Raw genomic sequence first — 10,673 nt, forward strand, 5'->3', positions numbered from 1 at the left:
GTTTCTAGGTGGTAACTGTTTCGATTTTGTTAATAGTATAAGGATAATCAGTTAATTATGTACTTCCTTATTTATTTCATTTGATTTAGTTTTGTTAATTGTAAACTATAAAATGTAAAGGAAAAAGGTGAATAGGACTCTAACGTTGGCTTGCCTAGCGAGTACGACGTTAGGCGCCATCACGGTCCCAGCGATGGGAAATTCGGGTCGTGACACATAAATACTTTTAACATGGTGTGATATTGTCCACTTTGAGTCAGCCCACATGATTTTACAGAAGGTCTCATGCTATTAAGAATATCCAACTCCCTATAAATAACTTATTTTTCTTTTCTACTTTTCATGTGAGATTTTGCAATTTTTAGATTAAAATTTTGATTAGAAAATAATTCTTAAAATAAATTGAAAAAAAGAAAGAATGATTGACCCGCCCTAGTCGGTGTCCTTTTTAGAGTTAGGCTGGGCTGACTATTTTAAGATTCCTTCCCATAGATCTCTCCTCCCCTACCCCTCCCTCCCCCCGAAATTCAAAAATAGCCAAATTTACAAGTGGTAATTGAAAAATAGTCACAATGTGATGACCCAAAAGGTCATCACTTGTGTTGCAATGAAACTCTACGTTCCGAGGCCTTAAAAACCTCCCTTAGCACCACCTTGATTTGCATGCACAGTCCGGGTGCGTACCCGGAAAGCTTAAATGTGAAAATCTGTGAAAAATGATAAGTTTTAACTGTAAAATGAAAAAATTTGACTTCGGTCAACGTTTTGGGTAAACGGACCCGGACCCATGATTTGACGGTCCCGGAGGGTCCGTAGGGAAATATGGGACTTGGGCATATGCCCGGTATCGGATTCCGAGGTCCCAAGCCCGAGAAATGAATTTTTAAAGAAAATTATTTTTCTGAAATTATTTAAAGAAATTTAAAATGAAATTTGCTTAGAACATGATGGTATCGGGCCCGTATTTTTGTTCGGCGCCCGATACAGGTCTTATATATGATTTAAGACGTTTCTGTGGAATTTGGTGAAAAACGGATGTCATTTGACGTGATTCGGACTTAAATTGCAAAAATTGATGTTTAAAGAAGTTTTGAGAAAATTTCATTGATCTCGAGATTTAATTTGATGTTATTTTGATGATTTTATTACACGAATAAGTCCGTAGATGTTTTTGAGGCTTTGTGTACACTTGGTTTGGAGTTCCGAGGATTCGGGTGAGTTTTAGGTAGGTTCCGGGGTATCTTAGGCTTAAAAAAGAGTTGTTGCAGGCTCAGAGAGGTGGAAGACCTCTGAACAGGCCAGTGCGGTCCGCACGATATGGACTGCTGCCGCGAAGAGGCATGTGCGGCCGCACTAGTTTTGGTGCGGTCCGCGGTGAAGAACAATTCGCTGGTCCAACTTCGGAAGCCTATATCTTTTGATCTACAAGATATTTTGAGATTATTCAAAAATGAAAGTTGTAGCTCTCCGTGTCTAGTTTCTGGAAAGGTAAAGGAATCACAATTTGGACATCCGTAGAGAAAGTTATGACCAAAATACTAAGACCTGTTATTGCAAAACACAGGAAGCCTGTGCGGCCGCAGTTGATTTTGTGCGGTCTACACAGGGCATCTGAGGGCAGTATATTTAGACGGGATTTTCAGTTTTTTTCATTTTTTTAAGACCCCAAAAACATAAGAGGTGATTTTTCAAATAACTTTCTTCTCCAGATCAATTGTAAGTCGTTTTAACTAGTTTTCTTCAATCATTAACATCTTTTAACATGATTTCAACTTCAAATCAATGATTTTCATGGGGGAAATTGGGTGTTTTGGGTAGAACCTAGGTTTTTCAAAAATTGGGGATTTGGACCTCGATTTGATGTCCGATTTAAAAAAAATTACATATTTGAGCTCGTGAGGGAATGGGTAATCGGGTTTTAATTCGAACCTCGGGTTTTGACCACGTGGGTCTGGGGGCGATTTTGACTTTTTGGGTAAAAATTTGGAAAACCCATTTTCATGCATTCAAATTGATTCATTTAGCATTTATTGATGTAATTAAGTAGCTTGTGGCTAGATACGAGCGAATTGGAGGAGGAATCATGGGGTAAAGCTATAATTGAAACTTGAGTTGTGTTCGAGGCATCGAGATAAGTGTCTGGTCTAACCTTAGTTTGAGGGATTAGGAGTTGTGTCCTATTTGATAATTACTTCTTGTTGAGTACGACGTATAGTCATGGTGACAAGTATCTATACGTTGGTGTGGAGCATGACTGTGAGTCTTAAATTGATAGTTATTGTGTTCTTAAATGTTACTACGGATGCTTTAATTGATGATTCTCGATATTGAGCAAAGAGTTAGTTGCTCTCGTGGATTTCATTTATGATTGAGTATTGGTATGAATTGAGCTGAGTAGAAATTGAGTTAGGATTGGTTATAGCTGATTCTCCCTTGCCAGGATGTTTGTTTTGATATTGCTGTTCCCTTGCCGGTAAGTTATTATATTGCTTCTGTTCCCTTGCCGGTAAGTTATTATATTGCTTCTGTTCCCTTGCCGGGATTCCTTGTGATTTTGTGTTGCTTGTAAATGGGAGCGGGTGGTATGCCTACCACGAGATATGATGAAATAGGAGCGGGTAGTACGCTTACCATAAGATCAAATGAAATGGGAGCGGGTGGTATGCCTACCACGAGATATGATGGAATGGGAGCAGGTGGTACGCCTACCACAAGATGCAATGAAATGGGAACGGGTGGTACGCCTTCCACAAGATACAATGAAATGGGAAAGGGTGGTACGCTTACCGTAAAATGCAATGAAATAGGAACGGGTGGTACGCTTACTACAAGATAAAATGAAATGGGAGCGGGGTGGTACGCCTACCACAATATTTGAGAAATGGGATCGGGTTGCAGGCCTGCAACAAGATGTGAATCGAAAGTGAAATATGTCTTTGTTTTGTTTTCTTATTCTGACTAAAAGTTGGATTTTTGGTTTCCTTAAAATTCTCTTAAGATTCTGTTTTATCTGTCATTCCCCAGAGCATGTTTCCCCTTCCCAGCTTTAATTTGTTTGTTCCAGTTTATTTTTCCGTTGTATATATATATATATATGCACTGGTTTATCTAGAGTCTGGTCCTAGCCGTGTCACTACCTCGCTAGGGTTAGGTCAGGTACTTACCAGCACATGGGGTCGGTTGTGCTGATGCCACACTCTACACTTATGTGTAGATACCGGAGCAGCATTGGGTCAGTAGCAATAGCTTGGGAGCCAGCCTTCAGCCCACCGAGATTCTGAGGTAGTCCTGCAGGCGTATGCAGGGACGACGTCTCTTCTATCAGTTATTAAGTTCTGTTATCATTGTATCCGAGACATATAGTGTTCCTTGTTTCAAACGTTTGTATGTAGTAATCATAGATAGTCCGTGAATGTTGTGACACCAGTTTCTAGGTAGAGGCATATGTTGATTTCCGTATTATTTTGGTTTATTTTGTTTAAGTCTTCCGCTTAATCTCATAGTCCGCTATTATTTAAATGTTTATCACCTGTTAATGTAAGTTGTTAAAAGGATTAAAACAAAAGAGTAAAGAATTTTCTAAATTTCGTGGCTTGCCTAGCTTCTACGAGTAGGCACCATCACGACTCACAAGGGTGGGAAATCCGGGTCGTGACACACAATTCCAAAAGTAATTGAAATTTTGCCACTTTTTATGTAAAGATAAATCTAAACGAAAATACTATTCAAAATCCGAAAAAATATTCCAGCATAATATACTGGACTTCCGGCATAATATATTGGAGTTCCGGCGTAATATACTGGTCCAACATAATATGCTGGAAGTTCATACACATGTGCTCCAATCTCCAGTATATTATGCTGGAACTTTCCGTGTATTGAACCCTTGTGGTCCGGCCCTTCCCTGGACCCCGTGCATAGAGGGGAGCTAAGTGCACCGAGCTGCCCTTTTTTTGTGTGTTGGAGTTCCAGCATAATATGCTGGAAGTTCATATACAAGTGCATCAATCTCTAGTATATTATGCTGGAACTTTTCGTGATGCGGCAAAATAGTGACTATTTTTTAATGACTTTGCAAACGCTGGCTATTTTTCAGTTACCAGTCCGAAAACTAGCTAGCCTATACTATTTTCACTCCCAAACTTCCAGCTCGTAAAAACCAATGGCCCGTGATAATTGAGTTGGACTGGGCTGAGCTAGGCCGGCCCAATCCAAATTGACAACTCTTTTTTTTTTTTGGAATTTTTACATTCCTATGTCATATAGTAAATTATATTACCCTCCATGCTTAACTTTTAATATAATTACCTTCTATATACCTAATTACCATTTATGTACCATTTTAGGATTTTAATGGTATTAATTAGTCTCATAATTTTACTCAACCGTATATTCCCATTCCCCCAAGTTTCTCTCTCCAAATACCCACGATTTCCTCTTCAATCACCCACAATTTCCTCTTCTAAAACCAGCAAAAATTTGTAATCCCTCCACCATTGAGAACCACTAAAAAGCTTTGAAGCTTTAAATTCGAATTTGAATTTTCAAAAGACATTGTTTGTTTGGATTGGATGTTGTTACAGAGAATTGAGAATTCTCTCTACGTCTCTCTCTCTCTCTCTCTCAATCCCAAATTTTAGTAATATAAGAGGAAAGGAAAATAGAGCAGCAATTCCACCATTGACAGCCATTAAAAAGCTTTGAAGCTTTGAATTCGAATTTGGGTTTTCAAAAATCATTATTTGTTTGGATTGAGTATTGTTGCAAATAATTGGGAATATAGTTTGGAGTTTATATCTCAATTTTGAGGGATTTTCGTGAAGATTAGACTCAGTTTTGGCTGAATTTCAGATTGAAACTCGAAGAAGAAGAAGAAGAAGAAGAAGAAGAAGAAGAAGAAGAAGAAGAAGAAGAAGAAGACATGACATACATTATATTGCAGAAATTGTAGAAAAATTGTAGAAGAAATGTATTCTGTTGTTTATTTATTTTTGAGCTTTGTGCTTTTGTGTAAAAAGTTTTGATGAGAGCTTGTTTTGGAGCTAACTTGTGCAGATGAGAAGATGTTTTTTAAGTTATATATATTGCTATACCTTTAAATTCAAGAAAGTATGGTTGTATTGTATTTAAAGAGGCGTGAGTTTGTAGAATAGATTGAATGTGAGGAATGAGTCACATAAGACTCACAATGGCTTGTTTTCGGGAACACAGAATTGAGGAATTGAAGTTAGGTTGTGCCTCATCTATTGATCAAGTTGTTGTAGTTAAAAGCCAGGGACATGACCATTTATTTAGTTGCTTGAGGATTGTAAAGTAAAGTGAGGCACATGACCAATTTTCTAGTTACTTGTGCATTTATAAAGTTACGTGAGTTGAGTGCGGATACACAAAATATCTTCTTGACTTTGCAGAACTGTGCATGAGGTGTGGATGCACAATTTACTACCATAAAATTATATTCTTTTATTCATTTAACTATGACATATATCAGTATAGATTTTCACAATATCTACAAAATTTCTACATTTACTCTATAATAAAACTACATATCATTTGAAAAATTAATATGAAAATACAGAATTACAATGTTTCTATAAATTATCTACAAAATTTCTACAAACTGTTCATAATAGAATTTATCTTTATTTTCATGCATGTTCGTCTGGAACACTAAAGTTATTTGATATGTGTAATACTCATTAAAAGAAAGAGGATAAATATGTAATTTACCAAAAAAAATCAAATTACAAATAAGATTAAATAGGGCAAAGCCCTATGTTAACTAACAGAAACAAAAAAAAGGAAAAAAAGGGCCGAAGCCCCCTTTCTCTGGCAATAGAATCTGCGTAAAACCAAGCGGAAGCAAAAAAGATTTTGACGGGTCAGAATTAAAGCGAAAATCAAAAACAAATACAGAAGGTGAGTTGGGGAAAAAGCTTGGTACTGCAAAAGAAGCCACTTCCATCCATTATTTGTTCAAATCTTCAGGTACTGTATTCCACAAATTTGGGAATATATTTTAATGGTTAGAGTTAAATAAGGAGATTGGCAAAAGTCAGTGAAACAAGGAAAGATATGTATAAGTTTTTGTTAATCTTTGGCAATCTGTTAAGGAATCTTAAGCACAAATTGTGTCTTACGAGTATAGCTTGAGCTTCTCCTTCTGGTAGATCTTAATTTCGATTCTCATGATTAGGAGATTCTACAGAGAAATAGAAATTACTCTAGTTCATTCACACTTGAGAATTTTCTTCCTAAAGAATCAATAGAACTTTATGAAATTGGATTAATAAAATATATGAATATGTTGGAGTTGATAGATTAGAAATTACTCATAGGTGGGTAAATATAATTCGGCGAATTAAGAGTCAAATATGAAACCTCAAGGGCCGGGTATTCTAAATTAGCTATGAATTAGCCTAAACAAGGAAATTAACATGAGATTGATATTATATAATTATAGATTGATTGGAGGAATTTGTACGAATTGCTCGAGGTGAAACATCTGGTATTTCAGCACGGTTATTGTGAGTAGTAATCTTATCGCAATTTGTGTTTTCATAACTTGCATGATTTACACATGATTTTTAATATGAATATGTTACCGATTATTTTAAGTTGCATGTGGGACAAGTCTTTTACTCGATATGCTACCGAAATAGTTATTTGAGAAGATTATCGTTGTTTTAAATATTTTCGTTGTCACTAGATCTGTTTTACCGTTACTTGAATTTACTATTATCGAAAAGGAATGATATGATTTGATAAGAACCGAAATGCCATATATTGTTTTAAAATATTTTCTATAAATATATACGGATTACAGAGACAAGTATAAATGGGAGTAGACATTGAAGGATCCCGTAGCTAACGGCGGGTTCGTTATACCTGGTGCACCTTGTAATTACAGATTACCGTTATAGCCTCGCTAGTGGGAAGGTAGAACTAGCATACCGTTACCGATTTCCCTTGAGTAGGGACTACCATTATATTTGACTTCTTGCGAAAAAGCCCACAGTTATACCGATTACATGATCCATTCATTGAAACCTCCCAAATGTGAATATTGATATTAGACAGTGGTTACCGAGCTTATTACCGAACTATTTATTATATTATACTACAAGAAAAGCATGACGAGACTGAAAATTATTTATTGTTTCTGAAAGTGCATTTTTATGTATTTTCTGTTTGAAATACTAGCATGTTTTCTGACTTATCCCCAATAAAAACGGTTTTGGTTAAGTGTTATTACTCACTGAGCTAGCGACTCATTCCCCGCTAATTTTTTTTACAGAGACAGCAGTTGACGCATGCGAGGATTTCGTTAATTAGATCACACAGGTTGATAGTTCTTTGTGAGCCTCGCACTTGTTCGCATGGGCGTATATTTTATTTATTGTTATGGTCTTTTCTTGGAATTCTTAGAGTTGCTCCATAGTCATTATTTTAGTGTCATAAGTATTCTTTTGTTATTATAGTCTTATGTTGAGTATCATTCTCATTTATCAAAGGTTGGAGATAAATCAGTATTTCTAGTGGTTAGTTGGTGGTTTAATTATAGTGGAGACTTGTATTAGTTAATTAACAAGTTGTCAATTGTTTGGTATAATATTAGGATGTTTGGTTGTTGATTTGAGACAGAAATTTTTTTGGGATGGTCCAAAAATAGGGGAAACTCTATCTGATTTTCTGTAAAATACCGATGAGGCTTACTTGGGGGCACTTGCTCCTAAGCGTCGGTCGTGATCCTAAATTGGATCGTGTCAAAGCTGGTATCAGAGCTTAGGCTTTAAGTCCCAAGTCATGGAGCAATGTTTAGTAGAGTCTTGTTCATGGGTATGTAGGCGCCCATACTTATGATCTCGAGGCTACTGAACATTTAGGAATGTTTTCCCTTCTTTCATTCTTTGATCGTGCGTTGAGATAACTTGAGATTGACTTTGGAATATTTCTTTCGCAGATGGATAGGACACGCACACCCTCATCTGCTGGACGTGGTGCTACCCGGGGTGGCGGTCAAGTTGGGGTTCATCAAACTAGAAGACAGACTGCTCCTCAACCTCAAGTTGGGAACATGGGTCAAACCCAAGCTGTTATGCCAGATCAAGTGCAAGAGCAGGGAGTTCACAATGCTCCACCACCAGTGCCAATTGTTGTACCTACTGTTGCCTTATCTGCAGATGCAGTGGCAAGGTTATTGAATATGTTAGAGGCATTGGTGCCTACTCAGAGCGAAAGTTCAGCTCTTCAGGCTACTTTACAGACACAAGCACCTACACGGACTCAGCCTTCCGAGAATAAGGAAGTATCCCTACACGAGTTCCTAAAATTGAAATCACCAAAATTCATAGGTTCTGATAATTCAGCAGATCCTCAAAGTTTCTTGGATGGGACACTTAAGGCATTGCGTGCTCTTGGATGTTCTAGTGAGAGAGCCGTGGAGCTCGCAGCATAAAAACTAGAGGATATGGCCAACACATGGTATGAACCGGTATTTCTAGGAAGGCCAGCAGGAGCACCACCACTGACATGCGACGAGTTCACTAAGTTGTTCAAGAATCATTTTCTTCCAGACAGTCTGATGCAACAATATGCTAGAGACTTTGAGAGATTGGTTCCGACTCCAGATATGGATGTGTCAACATATAACACTAAGTTCTGTAATCTGGCTATATATGTTCCTCACTTAGTGCCTATCGAAGAAGCTCGAGTTCAGAGGTTTGTTGATGGATTGGTTGGTCGTCTATACACTGCAGTAGCCCCACAGATGAAGACTTTATCCTACTCTGATTTAGTTGACCTTGCTAGATAGATTGAAAACAAGGGACGTGAGGAGCGTGTAGCTAGTGATTTACGTAAGAAGGCCAAGACAGGAGGGGCTTTCGGTGGTGGTTTTAGTGAAAATAGAAGAGTAGGAAATCAAGGACAACAACAACAACAGGGTTCTCAAATAGGGACAATATGTCTTCACAGTCCACATACAGACCACATTACAGACAAGGTAATAGGGAACCATCATCTTCTGGACATCGTAATTCTGGGCAGATATATGCCACTACTCCAGTCTGCTAGACTTGTGGTAGATCACATTTGGGCCAATGTCATGTTCTAACTGGAGAGTTCTTTCGGTGTGGCCAGTTGGGACATCACTTGAGGGATTGCCCTCAGCCTCCGAGAAATTTCAACCAGGCTTTTATTCAGTCAGCTGCACCGACTCAAACTACTCGTAATACTTCAGGTGCTACAGGTACAGGAAATAGAGGTCGAGGTGCTGGAAACTGTGCTACTATGAATCAAGGACAAGGAAATGTTGGTAGAGGTCAGCGAGAGTTTTTGCATTTACTAAATAGGATGCTCAGGCCTCGAATGTAGTGGTTACATGTATTCTTTCTATCTGTTCATTTGATGCACTTGCGTTGATTGATCCGGGATCTACTCACTCCTATGTGTCCTTGTACTTTGCTTTGAGATTTAGTAGACAACCCGAGCTATTGAATGATCCTTTTCTAGTTGCTACTCATGTTGGAGAGTCTCTATTAGCTGAATACGTGTATCGTGCTTGTCAGATTCGGGTTGAGGGTAGAAATACTCTAGCTGACCTTATTGTACTTGATATGATTGACTTTGACATGCTGATGGGAATGGATTGGTTATCTTCTTGCTATGCTATAGTCGATTGTCATACAAAGATAGTTAAGTTTGAGATACCAAATGAACCCAGTTTTATTCTAAGAGGGAGTCAGGTTCCAGAGACTTGCAAAATTGTATCTTTTATGAAGGCTCAACGACTTCTGAAAAATTGAGAGGTGTATGTGTAAAGTGTTGAATTCGAAGTGTTGAACTGAAGGTTCAAGGTGTCTAAGTGCAGAAGGGTCGTGCCCCTTTTATAATGCAGAAAACAAGTAAGAAAAGGTAAGGGAATAGTCTGCAATTAATCACACAGAGTCTCCCTTCAGTTAAGGGATTCTGATTTCAAACGGGTAGAAGACAATTAAGGAAAGAATTGGAATTAAATCTTTTCCAAAGTAGTACAAGAAGGGCAAATACATAGAAACTATTTAAGGAAAGAGTTTGATAGCAACACGGTTTGTGCAAATAAGGAAAGGCAATCAATCATCAACTAGTAAAATCAGAAATTGAGTTTTGGTATGAATGAATCCAATCAGAAAAGGTGAAGAAAGGTTTAATTAAAGAAAATCAGTAACAATCAATCGAACCTTATTAAAAGGAATTCTGAATCAATCACAATTTGGCAAAATCTCTATTGAAGGAAGAATTACTCATATATAAAGCATACAGACATGTCAAATAAGAAAGAACTGTCATGCTAATTAGAAAGAATCTAGCATAGAAAAGTTCAGAGTCACAAGCAAAGAGGCTCAAATTCAGTACATAGACTCAGACTTAGTTCGAGAGAATCCAGGGTTCCATAATAGAACCCTAGTCCAAACATAAGATCAAACTTTCCAAAAACCCCAAATCCTAGGGTTTTCAACTCGAATCAGATGTAGAGACAAGAAGACAAATAACTAAAACAGGCTTTAGAGGTCTCTTTCAGAGGCTCATGAGAAAACAAACAGGTAAAATAGTAGGTTCGAAACAAACATAGTGAAAAGCTGATTTGAAGCATAAAGAACATGTTTTAAGAAAAGCTTGGAACTTAAACAAGT

At 37.5% G+C, this 10,673-nt stretch overlaps 1 protein-coding gene across 1 annotated transcript; it reads left to right on the forward strand.

Moving 5' to 3' along the window:
- The first annotated feature begins 8,470 nt into the window (after window positions 1-8,470).
- Window positions 8,471-9,806, forward strand: LOC104221083 (uncharacterized). The gene is made up of 4 exons (XM_070145792.1): window positions 8,471-8,737; window positions 8,816-9,004; window positions 9,142-9,312; window positions 9,354-9,806. The coding sequence occupies exons 1-4, from the start codon at window positions 8,471-8,473 to the stop codon at window positions 9,804-9,806; spliced, it is 1,080 nt and encodes a 359-aa protein (XP_070001893.1).
- Window positions 9,807-10,673: the final 867 nt, after the last annotated feature.

Source organism: Nicotiana sylvestris, chromosome 5 (assembly GCF_000393655.2).
Source record: "Nicotiana sylvestris chromosome 5, ASM39365v2, whole genome shotgun sequence".
NCBI classification, from domain to species: Eukaryota; Viridiplantae; Streptophyta; class Magnoliopsida; order Solanales; family Solanaceae; genus Nicotiana; species Nicotiana sylvestris.

What these genes read in the sequence shown, in the direction of transcription:
- LOC104221083 (XM_070145792.1), top strand. Translation starts at nt 8,471, where the DNA reads ATGGCCAACACATGGTATGAACCGGTATTTCTAGGAAGGCCAGCAGGA. An exon ending in AGAGGTTTGTTGATGGATTG is followed by an intron (nt 8,738 to 8,815) that starts GTTGGTCGTCTA and finishes CTTGCTAGATAG; the next exon opens with ATTGAAAACAAGGGACGTGA. An exon ending in CAGACCACATTACAGACAAG is followed by an intron (nt 9,005 to 9,141) that starts GTAATAGGGAAC and finishes CGGTGTGGCCAG; the next exon opens with TTGGGACATCACTTGAGGGA.